The 24,048-nt window shown below is 47.0% G+C and overlaps 1 protein-coding gene across 2 annotated transcripts in view; it reads left to right on the top strand.

The window, feature by feature from the left end:
- The first annotated feature begins 21,691 nt into the window (after positions 1–21,691).
- The window catches only part of CTBP2 (C-terminal binding protein 2), a 161,682-nt gene continuing 159,325 nt past the window's right edge, over positions 21,692–24,048 (top strand). The window contains exon 1 of one of the 2 annotated variants that reach the window (XM_086923007.1): positions 21,692–23,919. In XM_086923007.1, coding sequence (XP_086779133.1) covers positions 22,164–23,919 — 1,756 coding nt within the window. In that variant the 5' untranslated portion in view covers positions 21,692–22,163. The remainder of the gene's footprint in view (positions 23,920–24,048) is intronic. The other variant, XM_086923009.1, reaches the window with a different exon arrangement.

Raw genomic sequence — 24,048 nt, 5'->3', positions numbered from 1 at the left:
AATACCCAAACACCCCAAAACATATACCTCAGTATCCCAAAACATATACCCCTCTACACATACTTACCTTATCCAAACATAAAAAAACATGCTTTTACCATTCATGCATTTACAACGAATTTCGTTGTAAATGTATGCGTGGTAAAAGCATACAAAATGTAATGCCATGCGTTTTAATGGCATTGCGGAGTCATGGTACTTTCGTGATGAAAGTATGCGGAGTGATGGTATGCGGAAAGAAAGTTGCGGAATAATGGGTGTTTACCCTCCCCCGGTAAGTACATTGGTGGCAAGGCGGCCCACATCTCCAGCAACATACTCATATTTTTTCACCACCCATTTGAACAAGCATTTACAATGCAATAGGTCTCGCAGCATTAAAGTTTGAGTTATTGGCATTGTGTATGACAATGCGTTGCATACATTTTTTAGCAAACTTTGAATTGGTGAGCAGTGAGAGTGTGTGCAAGAGTATGCTGTTGCTCACAGCTGTTATTATTCACACAGCTTTGATGATGCACCTCACGCACGGGGCTGACGCAGTTATTATTCACACAGCTCTGATGATGCACCTCAGGCACGGGCTCACAGCTGTTATTATTCACACAGCTCTGATGATGCACCTCATGCACGGGGCTGACCCAGTTATTAATCACACAGCTCTGATGATGCACCTCAGCCACGGGCTCACAGCTGTTATTATTCACACAGCTCTGATGATGCACCTCACACACGGGGCTGACGCACTTATTATTCACACAGCTCTGATGATGCACCTCAGCCACGGGCTCACAGCTGTTATTATTCACACAGCTCTGATGATGCACCTCACGCACGGGGCTGACGCAGTTATTATTCACACAGCTCTGATGATGCACATCAGCCACGGGCTCACAGCTGTGATTATTCACACAGCTCTGATGATGCATCTCAGCATGGGGCTCGCGCAGTTATTATTCACACAGCTCTGATGATGCACCTCAGCACGGGGCTGACGCAGTTATTATTCACACAGCTCTGATGATGCACCTCAGCACGGGGCTGCCGCCAGTTATTATTCACACAGCTCTGATGATGCACCTCAGGCACGGGGCTCACAGCTGTTATTATTCACACAGCTCTCATGATGCACCTTAGGTACGGGGCTGACGCAGTTATTATTCACACAGCTCTGATGATGCACCTCAGCACGGGGCTCACAGCTGTTATTATTCACACAGCTCTGATGATGCACCTTAGGCACAGGGCTGACACAGTTATTATTCACACAGCTCATACGTCCCCGACTTCACCTGCACCACACAGACTCGACGCTCAGACGGGACGAAAAGAAAAAAAAAGCCTGCCTCTTTATCAGGCCCAGGGGTGAACACGGGAAAGTTAGTTCTCTCTGCATCGCTTCATCGGTCACTGCTAGGGGAAGCCCTCCTATGTAAACCCATGGGAGAGTATTGCTAACCCATTTCAGAACGAGATCCTCCTATCAGAAATTAAAATGTCAAATTTGGTTCCACCTAAACGGACTTACTTGACACAATCTTAATGAGTTACACATGAATTGTCAATCTGTATTAAGGCTCTCAAACATTAAGCCAGGCCTGCAGGCAAGCAGGCAGCATCTTAATTAACAAAGGTGGGGGCCATGAAAGGCGCACTCTCCGCCCCGCATCCACCAAGGCTTCTGGACTGGGAGGAGTGAATTGGATCAAGTTTAGCGCTTTAGCTGCTCCTTAAATGTTTGTCTGGGGGTGGGGGCGATGGTAATTGGCCTCTTCGGGGTGCATATGTACTGCTGGCCCCGCCGTGGGGGGTGTCCTGCCTGCTTCCTGGCCCGAGGACATCAAAAAGCAGAATATATTAGGGGGGGGGGGAGGGCAAAAAAATAAGTAGCCTGTGACCTCACATGCCCTGGGCATATCACACAATGCACGTGTGACCTTGGGCTCCTGGAAGCACACGGGGGCGGCGAATATTAAGGATTATTCGGAGACTCATATCTGGGGAAAAAAATTCTGCAAACTGCATCTGGAAGGAATACTTCAGCGTTTCTTTTGTTTTCCAGATCTGTTGAAGGCATTATGTGGAAAAACTACAAATAGTAACAAGCATTGGAAATGCAATAGGTCTCGCAATAGAAAAGTTTGAGCTTTTGGTGTGGTAAATGTATGTATGTAAATGTAAATGTATGAAGCTTATATAGCGCATGACTTACCCTGGGGCATCTCCGCGCTTGCTTAGGGAACCCGTCCTGGTATTCCCCTGTGAGATAACCCTGGCAGGGTATCCACAAGGTGAAAGCCAGGCATCCCACCGCGAGGGGCCGATGTGGAGATTAAGCAAGCTATTGCCCAGAGTCGCAGAGTGTGAACCCGTGAGTCGAGAAGGCACCGGAGCGAGAATTATCGAGTCCGTGGGATTATTGAGCCCAAGACCCGCCGAGGCGGGGAATTGAACCCTGGTCCAGGACCGAACTCAAGCTCCAGGTCTGCCGCCTCTAACCCCTGAGCCACACTTCTGTAAATATTTTTTTAATTTTTCTTTATGTTTTGCAAATTATGAAAGTATTAATTTTGTTATTTGAAATGCCAATAGTTATAAATTTAGCAAATGTTACATCTATAGCATTAGTAAAGGTACATGTTTAATTTTCCCCTGTCTTCCATGTATTGATCTGACAAATCACAATCTTTTCAAAATGTTATAAATAATACGTTTGCAATGCAATAGGGCTCGCATTAGTAAAGTTAGAGGTATTAGTATTGTAAATGACACATTTTTTATTTATGTTTTTGTTTTGAAAATAATAAAATTAATAACTGTTAATGTTAATGTTAATGTTAATGTTAAGCTGAAATTGTAAAGCGCACTGACACCGTAGGTTTTCTGGCGCTGAGATAATGATTGTGGGTGGTGGCAGAGAACTAGTTGGAATTCAAGAAGAGCCAGGTTTTTAAACTCATCCTGAAGCTCAGCAGGGTGTCAGAGGTCTTGATTCCTAGGGGAGGGAGTTCCACAACTTGGGTGCCAGATAGCTGCATCTGCGGCCACCCAATTTTTTGAGTTTGACCACCGGAGTGACCTGGAGGTGAAGATGGACTGAACGAAGATTACGGGCCGGACAGTACGTGGCAATGAGAGATTTCAGAAAATTAGGACACTTGCACTGCCGGGACTTGTTGATTAGGCAGCCGATCTTAAAAGCGGCCCTCTGTTCAATTGGCAGCCAGTGCAATTTGGACAATAGGGGTCTTGCTGACTGCCATTTTGGGACTTTATAAATGAGCCTTGCTGCCTGGTTCTGCACAATCTGGAGACGATGAAGCAGGGACTTGGGCAGGCCCCAGTGAAGAGAATTAGAAAAGTCAAGACGGGAGAGAACAAGGGAAATGACAACTTGCACCAATGCATCATGCGAGAGTAGATGAGAGATTTTACAAATTTTTCGTAACTGGAACATACTGGCCGAAATGATGGCTCCGACATGGGTTTTAAGAGAGAGGTCAGTATCAATGGTGACGCCCAAGCTCTTTACCGAGCTCGATGGGCTGGGAGGCGTACCTGGCTCTATTGGCCAATACTGTGGGCCCCAGTGAGCCGCACTGTTGCCAGGCAGGATGAGTTCCGTTTTCTCCGGATTTAATTTGAGCTGATTAAGGATCATCCATTGCAGAATGTGAAGCATCACTGCCTGAAAATCAGATGCGGCATCAGGGGAGTCCAAGGGGAAGATGATCTGCATGTCATCTGCATAATTGAGGACAGTGCATTTCCAGTTTTTCACTGAATGGATTAACGGCCGAAGGTACAAGTTAAACAATAAAGATGAAGGGAGGATCCCTGCGGTACTCCACAAGTTGTGGGCACCTGAGTTGCTGTGAAAGGGCCTAGGTGGACCCTTTGCACTCTGCCCGAGAGGAAGGATTTAATCCACTCCCGGGCGGGGCCCTGGATGCCCGCCTGTCCGACACGGTGGAGAAGAATGTCATGATCCACCGTGTCGAACGCGGCCGATAAATCCAGGAGTACTAGTGCCTGTGGAGACCCCCTGTCAGCATTCTCCCGGAGAGTATCAAAGAACTTCAGGATGACTGCTTCAGTGGAGTGCGCTGGCCTGAAGCCAGCTTGGTTGGGTTCCAGGAATCCGGAGCGCTCTATGAATGCCGACAGGCATGTAGTCACATGAGCCTCCAGAAGTTTAGAGGTGTAGGGCAGAAGGGAGATAGGCCGATAGTTGGCAGGGTTAGCTGGGTTGGCTCCTGTTTTTTTCAAAAGGGGAACTAATATGGCCTCCTTGAACGTACTGGGAACCGTACCAGTGCTCAAAGAGGCATTCAGAAGGGGAAGAATACTATCAGATAAAGATGAAAAAAACGCTCTGAGAACTCGGGGGGGACATCAGTCCTTGGGAGATCCTGATTTAATACGGGTAGTAAGCTCTGAAAGAATACAGGGGGTTATAACTGAGAACTGGGTGAGGGAGCAGGGATTGAGAGAAAGGGAGTCTAACGGGCTGGCAGGGATGGGGGAAGAGATAGTGTTTTTAATATCTGCAATTTTCTGGATGAAATTAGGTGTTAAGCCAGGTTTCTTGGGTTGGGGCCTGAGTGGGGAGAACTCTGTGGTCTGATGAGAAGTCATTCATAATTTTGAAGACTTCTTTAGATTTGTTGCGGGCTGAGGCAATTCTTTTGGAAATATGTGAGGCCTTTGCTTTGATAATTGCGTTTTTGTATTCTTTGCGGGCCCTCGGGAACACTAGTTGGTCCGAGTTAGAGTAGCCACGCCTCCAATTACGTCAGTGGCGGCTGGTGACATTTGAAAGTGGTAGGGCGTAAAATGAAAATCGTACTGCAGACGACAGACAAGCAATGCAAACAGGCTGCTCAGACAGCTACAACTAATTGAGCCTCTTCTACTGGCGCACATTAGCAGCTCAGACGGCTCTGCGCCTCTGCCAGCCAGCGACAAACTACAGGTGCATCCGCAAAGCTGCACACGTACAGGCGTCCAATTTACTTCACGCATTGTTTCAGCACCAAACCAATTGAAATATTCTTTGCAATCTATTACGCATTTTTTTATTGTATGCACGGTTCATTAAACAACATTGAAATTTCAGCTTCGAATAATAGTAACCCACCACATTATCTGAATGAACAAAAAGCACCGTTAACCACATTTGCTAAAGCTTTGCACGGGCGCACTACACACTTAAAAGATGGATTCTGTTTACTTATTATTGTAAATGCCCACCTACGCAGCTATAAATCGCGCTGCATCGCGCTAGTCCAATCGTAACTTTTTAAATAAATACGCAGCCAGAACTCTTAAAACAGCAAGCTTTTTTAAAGAGAAAGATAGATACAGTAAAACTATACTGTGCGATGAAGTTCATTATGCAATACAATACATGCTTAACAACCCGTCATTTATTTTTGTTCGTAAACTAAGATGCGCAAGCGGGTCAAAGTGCGGGTCTCAATGCCATACATAGAACATTCCTAAGCTGAGTGAAAAGCTAAACGTTCTGACATATTGTGGTGATCTCGTGCTTCAGCAGCAACATTAACTAGGCGCCAACCATCACAACGGCCCCGTTAATGACAGACTGACTCGGAATATAAAATAAAACCATCACAACAGCCCCGTTTTTAACAGACTGAATCGGAATAATCAAATAAAACCATCACAACAGCCCCGTTTTTAACAGACTGACTCAGAATAATAAAATAAATGTAAAAAAACGTACCTTGGCTTCCATCTCTGACTCCGGACTCGAGTCCTGTCCCGAGACTGCAGACTCCCGCCATCCTGGATTTCAAATGCCTCGTCGTCAGAGTCGTCACTAAAGGCTGCAGGCAGCCTCCCTCCCCTCCATGGCAGCCGGCGCTGATTGGTTCGGCCGGCTGCCCTAAATACGTCATTCCTTCTTGTCTGCTTGCTGCAGAACGGAGAGTGGGAGGAGGCAGGGGGGAGCGGCTTGCCCACTGTTGCTAATACTGTCTGTTTGGACAGCCTCTCAGGCTGTCCAAACAGTCCGTATTCACAACAGTGGGCAAGCCACTCCCCCAAGCCACTCCCCCCTGCCCTGAGGCTCGAGGAAACTGGAGGTTTTGCTGACTGCTTTCTCGCCGTGCAAGAAGGGCAGGCAGAAACAAATGGTAGTTATAAATAAATAACTACTATTTGTTTCTGCCTTCTTCTCGCACGGCGAGAAAGCAGGGGGGGCGGCGCCCAAATGCCCCCATGGTAAAACCGCCACTGAATTACGTTCTAATTGGCTTAGCTTAAATTTTAATGCTTTAAGTTCCTCAGAGAAACATCCATGGGAATTGCCGTGTCTGGTATGTGCAAATTTAGTGAGGGGGCAAACTTGTCGCTAGCTGATTGCAACCAGGTGGCTATCCCACCCTCCATAAAGTTGATGCCTGATTCAGGGTCGATAGTGGGGCAAGTGTTGGCCACAAAGTCAAGGAACCCCTGGGAGTCATAGGAATTCCATTTGCGGGAAAATCCACCAGCTAGGGTAGGGGCCTTGATCCTCCCTTCAATTGTGATAGTGACCTCTAGCAAGTGATGGTCCGACCAGAGGCAAGGGGAAATAATCGGACAAGACAGGACAAGACTTTGTCATTTACAATGCCAATAGTGTTAACTTTTGCAAACGTGACACCTATAGCATTTGTAATGCAATATGTGTTCTATTTACATGACTTAGATGTATTAATATTAAACATAAAAATGGGTTGTATTTTTTCCAATATTTAATACTTAAATAAAACTTATTGTAATTTATAATGGCAATAGCTTAAACTTTTGCAAATAACTTTTTGGAAGATTATGTTTAGTGTATTTTATTGTGATGAAAATACAAGAACAGAAGTGAAATATTAACATTTTTTTGTGACATTTGTAACAAAGTTTGAAACATTGAGAGAACATATTTGAATCAGTTGTTGTTGAATGGTTGCACAGATTGATGCTGTGGTGGCTCTGAATGATGTTGTGGCGGCGACGAGTGATGCTGTGGCGTTCAGTGATGCTGTGGTAGCGCATAGTGGGCGAGGGATGGAGTGTGGGCGAGGGATGGAGTGTGGGCCGGGGGAGGGATGGAGTGTGGGCCGGGGGAGGGATGGAGTGTGGGGCGGGGGAGGGATGGAGTGTGGGGCGGTGGAGGGATGGAGTGTGGGGCGGGGAGGGATGGATGGAGTCAGGGGATGGATGGATGGAGTGGGGAGATGGATGGATGGGTTGGGGGGATGGATGGATGGATGGAGTGAGATGGATGGATGGAGTGGGGTGGATGGATGGATGGATGGATGGAGTGGGGGATGGATGAATGGATGGTGTGGGGTGGAAGGATGGATGGCTGGTGCCACTGCACCTGCTGCACCACTGAATCCGCGCCCCTGGCTGCAAAGATTCAAGAATATGGGCCACACACTTCATTGCTACATCGTCGAAAAAAGGCACACATTTGAAAGTCGAGTGCATCAAATCGCCAGTCTAGTTAAACTTCTGTTTAAGACCCTATAGTCTCGCTCCGCTCAATGAGCATGCACATTGATAGGCGAGACCTAAAATGGTGTTTAACTTAGTCAGGTCACCAACTATCCTTGAATGTCAAGAGAGAGGGGAGTCAACTCGGATATTGAAGTCTAGGTTAGTTGACGTTGGTCAGGAAAGTATTTTTTAAGGAGATGGAGTTTCAGGTCCCTTTTGAAACAGGAGAAGGTGGGGTTGCCTCTGAGGTCTCCAGGGCGAGCGTTCCACATTCTGGGAGCGTTGCCAGAAAATGATCGGTATTGGGTGGTTTTCTTTTTTCAGTTTCACAAACCCAAAAATCTCTGCCACTAACTCACTAAACAACAAAATCAGCGTTTACTGTCTTCTGAAGAAAACCACCAAGAGCCAAAGTGTGTAGCTGAATTTGAAAAAACACTAACTGTAGACCACTGTCACAGAATGAACATCAACATGCTTGTGTACATTTGTATTTATTACACACCTAAACACTTAAGTGTAGATCAACGCCTATTGTTTTTCACCAAGTGCTTTCACACAGAATTTTTAACATCAGCATCACTCAGGTTGAATTCATCAAAGTCTGGTATATTTGCTCACTTAGGAGAACTAACCAAGATTGTATTATAGATCTAAATTATTGTGCATGCAAATTTAAAAATCTGTATTTAATTTCAGGTGCTGATGGTGTGTAAATCACTGTAACCTCTTAAACTTGCTTTTGGCAAGTAAAAGGATCCTTCACAACCTCCATGAATTGTGTGAAATTTGGGAGATCTGGCAGTTACAACACATTTAACTCTAGGGCAAAGGCCAGACAAGTTAAGATTCTATGAATCTGCAAGAGTGACTAAGTGTTGCACTTTTCTGCATCACTTCAAGCTTCAGAGCAGCTACATGGCCACCACAAACTGACTGGAGCCCCTTTCTAAACCTTACACAACAACCTCATGCTTCCAACACATGTCATACTATATTTCCACACTCTAGCAACCATGCACAATTAAACTTAGTAGCCTCTTTAATAGGCCACCCAGAAAAAACTTTTGGGTCCTTCACAGGAAGGATAGAAAACTTCACCAAAGCTACAAGAACAGTTCATCTAAGCATTTCAGGTATAATATACATGAAAACATATCAACTAAAGTAACATGCCTACAAATAAGTAATTCTACAACAGTGTTCTAAGAGATCCCTCCTCTGTGATTTGCTTGCATTATTACTACAAGAGTTGACCAGCTGACAAGCTTTTTTTATTATGAATAAACTTTTCACTCAGAATTGAAGTAATGCATTTAATATCAAAGAAATCATAGGCCTTACACAAGAAACCAAGCACAACTAAGGTGTCCATTGCGACAGTCCTAGTAGACATTTGCTTTGTAGAATCAACCTCCAACAATGTTGGAAGTCTGGGGGCTCAATGCATCCACTGCAGCGTCTTTGTTTGAACCCTGACAGATCCACTCGATCCTTCCAAGGTAGATAAAATGAGTACCACTGAATTGAGTAACAATTAATATCTGTTATTTCAGCACCAAGATACCCTCTAGCACACATGTGCTTTACAAATACATGTTGGTATTCAATATTCAATTCTGATTAGCTAAATTGACGTGTAGGAAATGCATTGTACTATACGAATAAACGTTCTGTTGCGCTACAGAAAAATATATTGCATACAAATGAATGAAGGCCCTAGTAAGAGAAAATACTTTCGTAATCACTAAAACAAGTCAACTTAAATATTTTAATAGTTCAAACTCTAGGCAACAACTGCAGTCCCAGGCAGCTCTCTGCACTTTGTAGTCCCATTAAATTCATTTATCAGACTGCACTTGCACTGCTCATGTTTAGCTAACAGTAACAAAAAAGTGATGAAATATTAAACTTGGACAGGCGATACATATCAATTAGGGCATTAAAAGGTGTCAAAAGACCTACATACCTTGTATGAAATAATAAGTTATATTGGCACTAGCTGTCTTGTCAGTCGTGTGGTGCAATAAATATGAAGTTTGAATATTACAAATGACAATGGCACTCATCAAAAGGCTGCACTTAATGTAGACTTCCTGTTGATTAAAAACTACAAAAAACAGTACCAAATGTGATTGGGTTGACTCAACTTCCAAAGATGTACACATAATTCAGTAAACATAATTGGTCTCAAATAATCTCCGCATCCAAGAAATTCACATGTACGTGTTGGAACTTTCTACAGTGTAGGCGGAAACGTTGCTTTGGATGGATCAACTGCTATAAGACATACAATCTGCAAGCACCAAAAAATAAATAAACTGAGCTCTTGTAAAGCTGCATTTAATCGATGAAGTATATAACACCGGTAGATATATACATAGATATAAAATGTATCTGAATTGTCAATTGTTTTGCCCAATAAAACGAGAGTCGTTAAGGAACGTAACCTGCTGTCAAGTGCTACTGGACGAACGGCCTTTGAGACATCTGCCGTCTAAATAGATGCCCATCTGTTTGTAATACTGGGAATGCAAACAGTATATACTCTGTAACAGAGGTCAGGTAAAAAAAAACATAACGCTCTGAAGTAACATTAGACTTTTAATTAGAAGAGGCATACAGCGGTTGTTCAGAAACAGTTTTTGCCTAAAGTTTGCCTGACGTCACAACCATAGTGTATTAGGTCTTAAAATTTCTGTTGGACGAACTGACGATGAGTGAGGGGGCAAGGGCGACCTTATAAAGCCATGGGAATAAATCCATCCCAAGATGGCGAGAGCCTTGTTGTTTAGAGGGCAGGAAAAAATGGAAGATATTGCAATATCCACAATGGGATAGGTTTCAAGAACCAGAGCGGGCCGCAGCTGCTTCTCTTCTTTCTAAAGCAGGCAGCACAAAAGGTGGAACAAGAAAAAAAACACCCCAGAAGGAAACCGGCAGGAGAAATCCGAGGAGGAGGCGAGGCTTCACTTAAAAAAACACATCTCCAAACAGAAAAGACTTCAGAGGCTAGGCTACCCGGAGAGGAAGCAGGGAAAATAAAGCGCTCCCGGGAGGAGGAGGGATTCACGGGGAGAAGGGAGGTGGGGAAAGAGCCAACCGACGACGGCAGCGAAACCACCGCCAACCCAACCATCCTCACCATGGGTGGGCGAAAAAAACGTTCAAACCGCTCCCCACACGCACACACAGACGCACAACCGACAAACCCGCATCGGACACGCTGCGAATGGCGGCCGAGAAGGGCCGGAAAACCGACGGAAACAAAACACACACGCAGCACAAACAGAGAGCCCAGGATGGCGGGAGGGGAGTAGAAAGGAAACAGATGCAGGAAGATGCACGCGTTTTTCTTAAGACTCCCCACTCATGTCCCACCCCCCCATTGCTTAAAGTCCACAAATAGCCGTACACGGTTTAAGAGACTTCACCAAAACAGGACCTCTTGAAACATTGCTTGTTATCTTTTTTGCGGCTCACCTCAGCTGCTGGGGGAGGATCCCCCTTCCTCTCCTACGGACACCGAAGTGAACGCGGCTGTAAATGTGTCATGCTCTCTCGGGCCGCACGAACATAAAGGGAAAAAAAAAGCGGCAGGGTTTACACTGAAAGGAATCGTTGCTCTGCGTGCGTGTGAGGAAGGCTTCATGACCTAAACAAGACACAGTACGGTGGATCCGTTGATGCACTTACCAAACTGGGCTGAGTCAGGATCCCACAATCAATTTGATACATATCATGACTTTGTTCAGCCTCATCCCTTTTACAACAATAAAAACAAGACGGAGGGCATTGCTGTGGGGAGGGGGAGGAGAAATGCAACACGGCCGCAGCAGGGGGCGGAGCGGGGAGAGCGGCGATGAGGGAGAGACATGTGAATAGTGTGAAGCAGCAGGGGCCTTTGAAGTGAAGCTAAGCTTCACTTCAAAGGTGTGGGAGGAGTGCTGCTGGGGAACAGATGGCGATTTGATGATGTGCACGCGCATTTTAGGTCAATGCGCATTTTAGGTCAATCGCCAGTCTAGGTAAACCTTGTTTAAGCCCCTATAGTCTCGCTCAATGCGCATGGGCATTGAGAGGCGAGACTTAAAAATGTAATGATAATTATATAGTAATCTATTCCAGAATGGTTTTAACAAGGTGTTTATTTTTGTGAACATGGGTTATTATTCACGCAAATTCCAATTTTTCAAAGGCGTCAATGTTCCTTTTGATTAATTACATGTCTGTTGCATACCGGGTGTATATAACCTTTCTGTATTGTTTATGTAAACAGTCTAACCCCTGCTTGCTAGGAAATTCGTAATGACCGTTACACAGACAAGTAGTATATTTACATTCAAGTGACAATCTGCGCTCGATTTCTTCGCGCTACTTAACCCAAACAAACCGTGTGATTCTAGGCCAAGTAAAATCCCATTGAACTAAGTTTTAGAAAACCCGCCCCCCCCAATCACATCCTAATTTATATAACTCTATCTGAAACTTACCTCTAGGCGCCTGGAAAGGGCCTCTATACTCTAGGCGCTAGGAAGGTACATACAGACTCGTACATACTCTAGGCGCTAGGAAGTAGCATCCAGCCTCGAACAGCCTCCAGCTGCTATAAACAGACGTCGCCACCCAGCACGACCATGCCTACGGGGTGCAAATATCCGTACTCCGGTAGGAAGAATACAAAAGTAACCACAATAGACAATAGTGATACGTGACACATTTCAGGCCCGGGTTCCATGCTTCCGCCTGCTGTAGGCAGTGTTGTGTGTTTTCGATCAGCTGACCGAGAGGGATTTGTGTTGTGTGCTCTTGGACACACCCCGTCTGTGGCATCCTTGTTCGCGTGTTCACTGGACACCATCCTACACATGTGGAGAGGGTGTGCGCAGACCGCCACAGGTGCATTAACCCTATTCCTACTGCACTGGAGCATCTTTAAAGGAGAACGGGGTCACGGAAGCAGAGCCTCCGCAAGTGATTTTTACAGATTCATATGTAAGACCCCCAGTCTATAACCTCTTCGCCGCTAATGACAAGGGTAACTCGTCATGGACTTTCCATTGATTTCAATGGAAATTCAATGAAAAGTAAAATATTGCCTTAGCAGCCAAGTGGATAAGAGGTGATCCATTCAGACGTCACTGTCTGCGCAGCCCCGGAGCCCCATCTGCTGCCCCCAGACCCTCCATTATGGCCTCTTCTTTGTGTGATGATATATGGTCCCGGCCCGCCTCAGCCATCTGCATACTAAAAGGGCTCAGATGGCGTTCCTCATCCGCCCGGGACCCCCAGCCCCCTCACCTTCTGTATTTATTGACATCCACTGGGCCTGGCTCCGCAAGGCACCTTGGTTTACCCATCTCGTCTTCTTTCAACAGAGAAGGCCGAATCCACGTTTCTCCGTCAGTTATTATAAGGCCTCTCTTCTCAGTCAGTCATAAAACAAGTGGGAGTTGTGTGAGCATGCGCGCGGCTGACGTCAGGGATGCGGCCGACGTCAGCGGCGCGGCCCCCTGGGCTTGGAGGCTGCTGGAGCGCGAGACGGGCGCGCGGGCAAAGAGTTGGTGGTGGAGCAAGGAGTTGTGCGGGGGGCACGCGGGCATCCGAGAGGGAGCCGGAACCTCAGGAAGACGCGCGGGTGGAACGACGGGCCGCAGTGGCGCCTCCCATGGCGCGGGCGCAAGCTGCAATACTCGGGACTGGACTTGCGAAACTACACAGGTAAGGAGAGCTGCAACAGATCTGGGTGCTGTGGGGCGGTGGGGTGGGTGAGCCCTTCTCAATTGTGCTGGTGTGCTGTGCTAGCGGAAGGGAGCACTTCGGGGCGCGTCTGTGTGTGCTTGTCTGTTTACATCCATATGCATTGTGTGTGTGTGTGTGTGTGTGTGTGTGTGTGTGTGTGTGTGTGTGTGTGTGTGAAGAGCCTGCCGGAATTGGAGCACGTGTTCACGCGCGCGACCTGATCCGATTCTGGCAGGCTGCATGCGCGTGCCAGTCTCTTGTCTCCAAGTCTTGCTAGTCCTTGAAAGCTGAAACGATTGCAATAGGCTCGCTTTGCGACAGCCGGGGGTTCGCCCCTGCAATCGCAAGCGCGAGACCTAAAAATGCACAGGTCTCTCTCATTGATGGCCAGCACCGACATACACTTTTAGACACACCTCCCGCCACAAGTTCTAGAATTGCGAACTTTAGAGCTGGGGAGCTACATTCGAATCTCAGCATCAGCTCAACATCCTGTGATTCCAGGCAAATCGCTTTGTCTCCCCGTGCCTACCACAAATGAATGTGTTCTTCTGTAATGTAAATTGTGCTCATGCCATGTTGTCGAGTTTGCGTTATATAATATTGCAAGGAAAAATAAAGTAGGGAAACTCAAGTTCACACACTAATGAACGCACACTCTTAAGTGTATCAGCAGTGCACTGTGAATCGGAGCGTTTCACAGGCATGTCCCAGATAAGAAATGCTATCTAAACAAAATTCTACAAAACAATATACTACTGGCCGGCAGCAATTCATACCCGGACAACGTCGGGACGGGCTGCTAGTATATATATATGTCAATAACATAAAATCATTACAAAACAAACCATTCTAATAAAATTTAAAAAGTAAACAACTCAATAGTTAGCAGAAATATTTTACACATTAAAAATATCAATAATTATAAATATTATACTTTTAAATAAACAAAAACATAATAATATAAATCTAACAATATAAGATCAATTATAAATTATAAAGTGTAATACATATACTATTCACACTACAATTTATACAAAACTAAGCAAACTATTACAATAAATATATAAAACATGTACTACTCCCACTTCATGAAACTAAAAAAAAATAAAACTGGGTAACATTTACAAATCTCCCTCAAGTAAATGCAACAGTAGTGAAAGTGTTGGATTGCGGGTAGGTAAAATGACTATTCCCACTCCAGCCAGTACAACAGTAGGGAAACTGTTGGAGTGCAGAGGGATAGAATTTACTAATCCCACTCCAGTCACTACAATAGTAGGGAAAGTGTTGGCTAGCGGAGGGGTAAAATGTACTATTCCCACTCCAGTCAGTACAACAGTAGGGAAAGTGTTGGATAGCGGAGGGGTAAAATTTACTATTCCTACTCCAGTCACTACAACAATAGGTTAAGTGTTGGATTGCAGAGGGGTAAAATGCACTATTCCCAATCCAATGAGTGCAACATTAGGGAAAGTATTGAATAGCGGAGGGGTAAAATGTACTATTCCCACTTCAGCCAGCACAACAGCAGGGAAAGTGTTGCATTGAGGAGGGGTAAAATCTACTATTCCCACTCCAGTCAGAGCAACATTAAAATCAAACAAAATATCTTGAACAAAATAAAATTCTTTCCAAAACAAAGTAAATAAGGAAAAATATAAATATGTACCAAAAATATATTTAATATTTAAAAAATGTAAAACGGAAAACATATTACAATATTAAATTAATATCACAAATAGCTACAAATATTGTGATAAATAAAATACAAAAATTATTATCATACAAATATTTGTATTTAGAAATTATTTATTAACAAAAAAATATGTATTACATAAATGTAATTTTGTTACTTCCCTCCAATAATCCCACAAAATTCACAACTTGCACCTAAAGTTTAACTTTAAAAAGCAAATTATTTACACCATTAATATGAATATTTATCAACAAACTAATTATCGTTAATTAAATGTTAATTAATTATAAATAATTAATTTACTTCCCACAATATACCCCCACAAAACACACAACACACATAAAATGTAACAGAAATGTATTTAATCAATTCTTTTTTTATTTTTACCTTAATGTTTTTAACAAAATCGCAGCGGTCATACATTGTTAGATGGCATAAGCAAGTGTCCTTTTACATCCGATTATGCATTTACGTTCGGTACGGAGCAGTGAATGGCAGTGCATTTCGCTGTAGAATTAACTACAAGTCTCTCATCTTTCGCGTTTCACTCCACCTCCCCCTCAGTCATGCCCACACATATGTCTGAATTACAAAGTTCACTCACACCCGGTCCGGGATTCAAGAACACAACTCCCACCATTCTCTATGATCCTCTAGCAGCTTTCATCTCTACATCTCTAACATCCCTACGGCTTCTTCCTCTAGGGTCCATTCGTGCACGTCCCAATACCATGCCTCAAAACCAGGGCAGGCTTACCAATCCATGATATGGCGACCCTATACTTTGCCAGCACCAAGAATAACTGCAACAACTTGTAAGCTATTGCGCATTTCTTGGGTTTCCTGATGTGTCTCAATAGACAGTGTAGTGGCGACTTCTCAACCTGAAAGCCTCTGCCTCTTTGCACAATCCCCACCATATGGGATCAGAACTGGCTCACTCTGGCACACCTCCTTGCTAAGTGTAGGAAATCAGGCCCTGCCTCTCCACACTGTGGGCAAGCATCCGAGTGGGCTGTGAAATGCTGTGAAGTTTCACTGGTTTCATGTAGGTGCGATGTAAAAAGTTGTAGTGTACCAGTTTAAAACGCGCATTACAGGATACTGTATGGGTAAGCACACTTATGGCTGTCCAAATCTTGTCACCCACGGGCTCGGCTAATCAGCATACCAGGTTGCCCTTGCCGAGGGGGCGGGGGGGTAAGTTGAGTCCATCCGCATTGCTTTGTATAGGAGGGAAATCAGTCTATCCCCTCAGCCACCAGTGAGAATTATATCTAGGGTATGCGTTGTCTGTGGGATAGCGGGGTATGTGGGCCAGGTCACTTTGACTAGTTCCATCCGACCAGCGTGGTGTAGATAGTGGCCTTGACCCAGCTCAAAGTACCCACATGCCTGCTCATATGTAAAGAATGTTTCACCCGGGTAAAGGTCGGCTAACGTTTCGCAGCCCCCCTCCCTTCACACCTGGAATGACATATGAGCCATCATTTCCCACACTGTGGCAAGTATCCATATATGAAGTTCCCAATTGAACTGTGTGCCACAGGAACCTCACCACGTAAATCTGCCAAATGCATCACAGTATGACGAACTATGTAGGGCATGTCGGCCGTGACCCCCGTACCCTCCATAATGCCACTGGAAGTTTTTCTGAGTGGACACGTTTTGCAAGCAATCTTTTCTCCCAGTTGTACCCATCATATAGCCAACAGGTTGCATGCTGTAAGTGTGCTGCATAGTAATATAAGTCCAGCCTTGGTACCTCTAGCCCCTCATCTTCATACCGTCAGGTCAGGGTGCGCGAGCCCACCCTGCTGCGACGTCCCACCCACAGCAATAACACAATCACAGAGTTCAGTTGCTTGTAAACTCTAGCCCTAATTACGATGTCAGTCGGAGTTGCCTCAGATCAACACCGTCTCGGTGTGGAAACTGACCGACCATAGGTGGGCGGCTCCTAATACCGTATTACAATGTGACCGCACATGGTGCTGTTGCTAACTCGGATTTCGCTATGGGAGCTTGTGCAGCTGTTAGAAACCTGCCGCAGCACAAGCTCCTATAGAGAAATGGGAGTTTCTGTAAACCCAGCGTAATGAATATTCAAAAATGGGAGTTTTTGTGCCACACTGTACATGCATTTTCAGGGGGCACCTTAGGTGCCCCCAGGACCCCCAAACGGAGGCTGCAGAGGCATGGGGGGGCCTGCTTGGGGCCCCAATTGTCGCTTTCCAACAGGCTTTTCATATTGGAAAGGCCGACATGAAAAGTGTGTTGCAAACCGACATCATAATCCAGACGGTGGGAATTATGTGCACCCTCCGACTGGCCCACAGGCTCCTTGAGCCCATCAGAAGCCAGTCTGTCCGACCGGCTGATTTAAACTCCGACCACCTTCATTGTAAGTAGGTGGTCTGACTTTAAACCATAGATGTTGGTTAGAAAGCCTCCGACATGTGGTCAGAGGCTTTCCGACCAACATTCTAATCAGCCCCTCTTTTGGGAACCAAGCATACATTGCAACACAGCAGTACCACCATCTTGGACACCGCCAGTCTACCCATCAATGAGAGTGGCAACGAATTCCAAAAAGTCACCGAACTCCGCTGTGGGGCCACAACCCTGTCCACATTGAGGTGCAACAACTGGCCATCTTCAAGTGCCACCTGCACACCCATATATCGAAAAGGCACCTGTTCCCAGTGTAACCCAAGATCAGGGAGGTGGTCCAAGGGCAAGATGGCCATACGAGCAAAGGGCAGAGTAAGGATTTATGCCAATTGGGATGCAGACCAGAGTAGTCCCCAAAATCCTCTAGGAGCTGCAGCAGCCTAGGCAATGCCATGCAAGGTGACGGTATATAGAAAAGGGCATCAGCCGCATGCAGAAATATCACATGCCGTGTCTCACCTATCCGGATGACCCATTGCACAAGGTCTCTCTGAACCTAGACCTACATTGGTTCAAAAGCAAGGGCAAAGAGCAACTGTAAAAGAAGGCACCCCTGATGTGTTCCCTGCTCCAACGACCACTCTCCCGATCGACTCGGACCCTCGCGCACGGATCAGTGTATGGTATTGTAACCCAGCGACCAAACTGTGGTCAGATTCCCACTGTCCTCAGTACTCCCAATAGGTATTACCAATCTACGGTGTTGAAGGCTTTTTCATGGTCTATTGACACCAAGTACAGTATCTCGTCTCTGTGCTTCACCTTGAGCATAATGTGCGTTAACTGACTTTGGTTGATGCCAGTATTCGACGGGGTATAAACCCGCACTGGCCCTCATGGATCGGTAGGGCTTGTGCGGGGTCAGTTGTGCTGCTAATTTATTTTTATTTATTTATTGGGCTTTTACAGCGCGACAGCTACCCAAAAAGGGTTTCCCGGCGCTACGAGATATTAAACCTCATGGGCAGATCGAATGACTCGGGGGAGAGTCAAGAGCAAGTTCCTGGTCAAAAAGCCAGGTCTTAATGGCTTTGCGGAAGTGGATGTAGCGGGTTTCCAAGCGTAGGTGCTGACAGTTACATTGTATTTTAATGCCAGAGTTTATCATATTAAGCGGGGATATGCGGCTGGGTCCAACCTTTCTCCCCCGGGTTTTATGAGCATGCATTTCTCTCCCGCCCCCATAGTTGTGGGTAAGATTCCACACTCGAAAAACTCTCTGTATACCTGTGGCTGGCCCTGTGCAACCATGGCCAAGTAGCCTTGGTAAAATTCAGATGGAAATCCATCTACCTAGGGGCCTTGGCCCCAGGGAGTGTCTGCAGCGCAGCACAGATTTCCTCCAGTAATAACTGGGCTTCCAGTTCCTTCAATCTGAGCAGAGGGGAAGCAGCATCAAAGACAAACCCTGCAGAAACTGTATGTAGCGGTCTGCTGTATACACTCTGTAGGTGCTGCTGGAACAACCCCAATATTGCAGCCCAGATATGTACCGCTTCACCCACTGACATGAGCAACCTGGTTCTCAATGGCGGGGTCTGTTCTCTCCGATGAATCCAGGCCAAAAGGCACCCGGATTTTACCCCCTTTCTGTGTAGTCGCTGTTGATACTGGCGGAATGTGTACTTATACAGCCTGTCCCATATGTTGCTGATGCATTTGCGATCAGCCTGCTCCTGGGCGACAGTGGACGCATGCACCTGATCCTCCGCCTGGACCTCCGCTAATGCTTCCTCCTCCACCCTGAGGTACCGCTGTAGTTGCCGGCATACCCTGCACATCAGTCCTATACAGACTCCCTTCAGTACAGCCCTAATCTCCTCCCATTCCGTAGCGCTACTGGTCATCCCCTCCCAATTAATTGTCATGTAATCTCTCAGCGCCTGGGACAAGTCCTCTCTCCCCACCGGGACAGTGATGGGCCCTCTAAGGGCGAAGAATATGACTGCAACCAGTTGTGACCTGAAGTGTACAAAATATGTTTTCATGTTGAGACTCCTTCTAGGGGTGAAAGGGTATAATTGCACATATGTGCATTTACAAAAATGATGTCCTTTACGGACTATGTTACAAAAGGATGTATTTTATGCTAAATGTGATTTAATTGTATTCTGCAACACCCTCTAGGGGTGAATGATTATAATTGTATAGTAGGATAATTATACATTTGATTAAATTGTGTTAAGCATGTTGAGAGCACATTGCACTCCAGACATGCTTGGATGCTTATGGTAATGCTTTATTTCAGTAATGAGACTGACCGCCACTTTTGAGCAAAGTTTGCAAACTTTATTGCCAGTATTCAGGCCTTTCAGTCATAGTTATATGTAGTGATTGCATGCATTCTTATAATGAAATGCTTGTTGAAATAATGAGGTGGACAGCTACTTGCTTTGGTGCCAGTATTAAGTGACCCCACTCCAAGTTATGTTCAACCCTTGGCATTTAGGGACAAGATATTGTTTAAACATGAGTTGTGGTAATAGACTCCCCTCCTTTGGGAGTGGTAAGAACGATTACGCAATGTCATCAAGACGTAATTCCATCAGCGTATGTATATTTGTAAATTGTTGCATAGTTTTGAGTAGTGTGTGTGTAATAAACGTAATTTTCCATTTTCAAAAGAAAAAGCACAGACTGGACAATCATTTATTGAGTGTTATCATTGTGTATCTGTGAATGGTGATTACTAGCCCACACATCCTCCCTTGAGTTTGCCTTGCACTGCTCTGCAACACTATCCTATGAGAGTCAAGTGCCACAATGGGGTGTTTGGTTCCGAGTGGAGGACAAATGTGGATCCATTACTTGTGCAGGCCAGACAACTAATGGCCCATTTTCCAACATATGCAATTAAAGAGAGTTGTGGGCAAAGATTAATAGCAGTGTCCCAGTCTTTGTTGTTCTATTTGACTCCTGAAGAAGCATGTGTTTTGAAATCAGTTGACTGTGTCTGAAGAGTATGGTGCAGGAATCTGATAGTGCCAAGTCGTTCAAATAAGATTTTTTTTTAAGTGCTGGTTTGGAACCAAATCTTGTAAGCAGTTAGTGGACATGACCCAAAGCACACCCCCTGTGAACCAGATGACCAGACGGTCCCAGGTCCAATGAGCAGAGTCCAGGAATGTCCTAGACTTGTGGCCCTGTGTGCAGAGTGTTGGTATATACCATACACCTGGCACTGTGAGCATGGTGAAGAATTATCCAAACACTTGGCCCTTTAAGGATGGTGCAGGTATATGGGCCAGACCCACAGCCTAATGGGCAAAGTGCTAGAGCCACTTTCCTGTAAGCATGGTGTCTGAATATCCAGACTCACGACCATGGGAGCTGAGCGCTGGAATATCCCTGGTCCTTGGCTCTCTGTGCAGGATGCAGGAACCTACCAGACCTGTGAGCATGGTCCGATAATATCCAAACCCTTGGCCTGGTGCTCATCCTGATGGCCAACTGAGCAGGGTTAAAGAATGTGCCAGATCCATGTCTCTCTTTTTACAGTGCAGGAATATCCCAGATCCATCACAGAGTGTCAGGGGCAGGAATATCCTAGTCCCATGTCCTTGTCAGCAGAGTGCAGGAATGTTCCCAGCCCATTTGAGCAAAATTCAGGGACGGTCCTAGTTCCAGTCAATCAGGGTGTAGGCATTGTTACTGACCCCTGTCCCTCAATACATTGCTTCATATTGGTTCCAGACCACCTAACCCTGAGCAGGATATTTGAATGGCAGTAAGCCCGGTGAGCTGGCTGCAGCATTGGTTTAGGGACCTGTGAGCGGAGTTAAGGTAATGTCCGGTGAGCAGTAAGCATGCAAGGCCTTGTAGCCTGTGAACCTGACACAGGGATGTTTCGAACGACAGCCCCTATGTGCAGGGTAAAGGGATACCTTGATCCTGTACCGAGACTCTGTGAATGTGATGCTGCATGAGGGGGTTGGTTAAGTGCCTTCAGTGGGGCACTAAGAGCTCCAGTCCCCGGCAGGGTACAGCGCGGGGATGCCCCGGGCCAGCCCTAATCTCCGGCTCATCAGGCTCTGGCATTAGCTGCTTCAGCCTGTCTGCTCATATTGAATTCATCCTCCACTGCGCAGCGCCCCTGGGATTAGCATTTCATCAGCGTGGATTACGCGTGACACCAAAACTCCCCTAGATACCCGCGCCTCACCGATGTTCACAATCTGCTCTAAATGGGAAATAACACGAATCCCCGAGCGGGCGAGGAGCCCAATGGGAGCGGGAGGGAGCGAGCGGGCGACGGTGCCAAGGGAGCGCGGCTCTGCATCCGGGTTGCAGGCAGGTTGCGCAGGTGCGCGCGAGGCGGCTGAAGTGATGTCACATGGAGCCACGGCTTACAGGGTTTTATTTAGCTTCTAATCCCTGTGCCGGCCGGGCCATGGTCCATGTGAGTGACGCGCCGCGCCGGCGAGGGATAAGCCATCTGGACGCAGGCTGCAGCCCCCGGTAGCTGGGTGCCCGGCCCGTGCCACGCACACACCGCGCTCACTCGACGCGGGCTTCCGGGCAGAGGCGCGCGCGCGGGAGGTGCTGCTCGGAGCCACGGTTACAGGTGCTGCTGTTATTTGGAGCCTTCTAAAGTTTCGCGGGATGAATAATTCAGCTGCTGGTTTGTAACACAAGATCTCCGCCAGCCTGTCCCTGGGGGGCTCAGGTACAACTGCGCCTCTTGAATATACACATATGTGTAATAGAAGACTTCTGAGGGAAGGCGTGTCCTCCACTTACCGAGGCTGAAGTCATCCTTTTTCCAATGCCGGTTCTAAGCAACCCTACAAATATCAGCCGCTCACAGAGTTGGGATGCTGCAGCCTGGTACGAGGGCAACTGGGAGGGAGACGGTGCTGGGGACTACCAGAGGCCACCAGGGAGGAGGAATTCGGTGACCTACGGTGGACCTGAAAGCTGGTACGAGCACCCCAGGCACAGACCACGTGACCACATTTCACAGGGAGGCGCGGAGCTCAAGGGGGAACAGTACCCATACCAGGATTCGACTGCCAGCCAGGGTCACCCAGGCCACCAGGGACGTCAGGAGCGCCGGCTTGTGAGGAACAGCTCACTGTCAGACTTTGCATCTCATTACGAGAGACAGGCAGCCATGTCCACGCGCGGCTCCATCCCACCCCACGACTACTATCATGACCCTGCCATGGCCCTACGTTCTTCAGAGGACCCCCGCTACTTCAGGGATCACATGGTGACCAGACCGGGACATGGCTACGCTGGTCCTGTTGGAAGGGCAGCTTGGGATCAGTCCCCCGGGAGGCTTCCAGCCCCTATTTATAGAGATTCAATGGGTAAGATGATCTCAGAGGGCCAGAGAATACAGGGTCATGACCCAGCGATGGGCAGGTACGACATGCAGAACCCACGCTATGCTTCAGAGGCAGCAGTTTTCAACAGCCGGCAAAACTACAGCAATGGCATTGACCCTGTAACTGGGCGCCAGGTAGCACCCACATGCCTAGTGGTAGACCCAACCTCCAATACCATGATGGACGAGTCTTTAAGGAATGCCTCCATCCCAGTGAGTCGTGGCTACAGTCTGGGAGCGGACCCCATGAATTCCAAACAAATGTACAATGGGTATGACGGCACCCTGGTTGCTCACAGCACCATGGATCCCTCACAGGTCTCCATTGGCCCATCAGGGGTTGACTTGAAGAGGACCTTGGACCTCGAGTACCTCTCTACACTGCGCTCTGAGGGTCTGTCAGAGGGTACCATTAGTGCACTGCTGCAGCAGGGTTTTGACTCTCCGAGTATGCTGGCCGCCATGGAGGACCATGACATCAAGGCCGTCTCTGCTAACTTGGGGCAGGCCCGTGTGCTCTCCCGCATCACCCAGAACTATAGAGCTGAGCTTCAACTCCAGCGGCAAAACAGGAAGGTCCATGCCCTACGGGGTCGTGCACGCTCCAACAGCTTCAGTCACAGGGGAGAGCTGCTGCGAGGAGAATATGGCCTCCAGTCCTTTGGAGGGCAGGTGGCGGATGGGACAGGGATGCAGCAGAGCACTCTTGCTATCAGGGGGCCTGAGCTGAGCCGCCGGCCATCTAGCGCACCTTCACAGCACCTTCTGGAAACAGCGGCCTACTCTGGGTTGGGCCAGCAAAGCAGCACCTTCCAGGGGAACCCCAACTACAGCACGTCGGTGCCGTTCTCTATGCAGACTCGTTCCGCATACACCACTCAAGGTGGGATACCGATGAATGCTGTGCAGAATCAACTCAACACCAACCCGAAGACGGCCTACACGACCAGTTACACAGTGCCCATGGAATTGATGAAGCGAGAGCGCAACACCCCCATCTCTCCCATGCACAGTCCCCATGGAAGTCCTCAGCTACTACGCAGGCAGATGGGACCGGCAGAGCCCACTCTCTCCTTGGTGCCCACAGGCCCTGGCCTTCACCCATTGAACTCTCCATACCAGAAAGCATCGCGACGCACTGGACCTCCAATCATTTTCTCCACCATGGTGTCTCCAGAGCCCAACAATTTTGGTAATATAGTCTTCTTTGTTCTTCTGGTGATGGGTGGGACACAGGGAGGTGGCCGAGTAATCAGCAGTAATGTAAGTTTAAGGAACGACCAGGAACTGTGATCTTCAAGGTACACACAATAAAAGTGTA

The sequence above is a fragment of the Lissotriton vulgaris genome, chromosome 5 (genome assembly GCF_964263255.1).
Source record: "Lissotriton vulgaris chromosome 5, aLisVul1.2, whole genome shotgun sequence".
In the NCBI taxonomy this organism is placed as follows: Eukaryota; Metazoa; Chordata; class Amphibia; order Caudata; family Salamandridae; genus Lissotriton; species Lissotriton vulgaris.
This window is presented reverse-complemented; position numbering and strand designations above follow the sequence as displayed.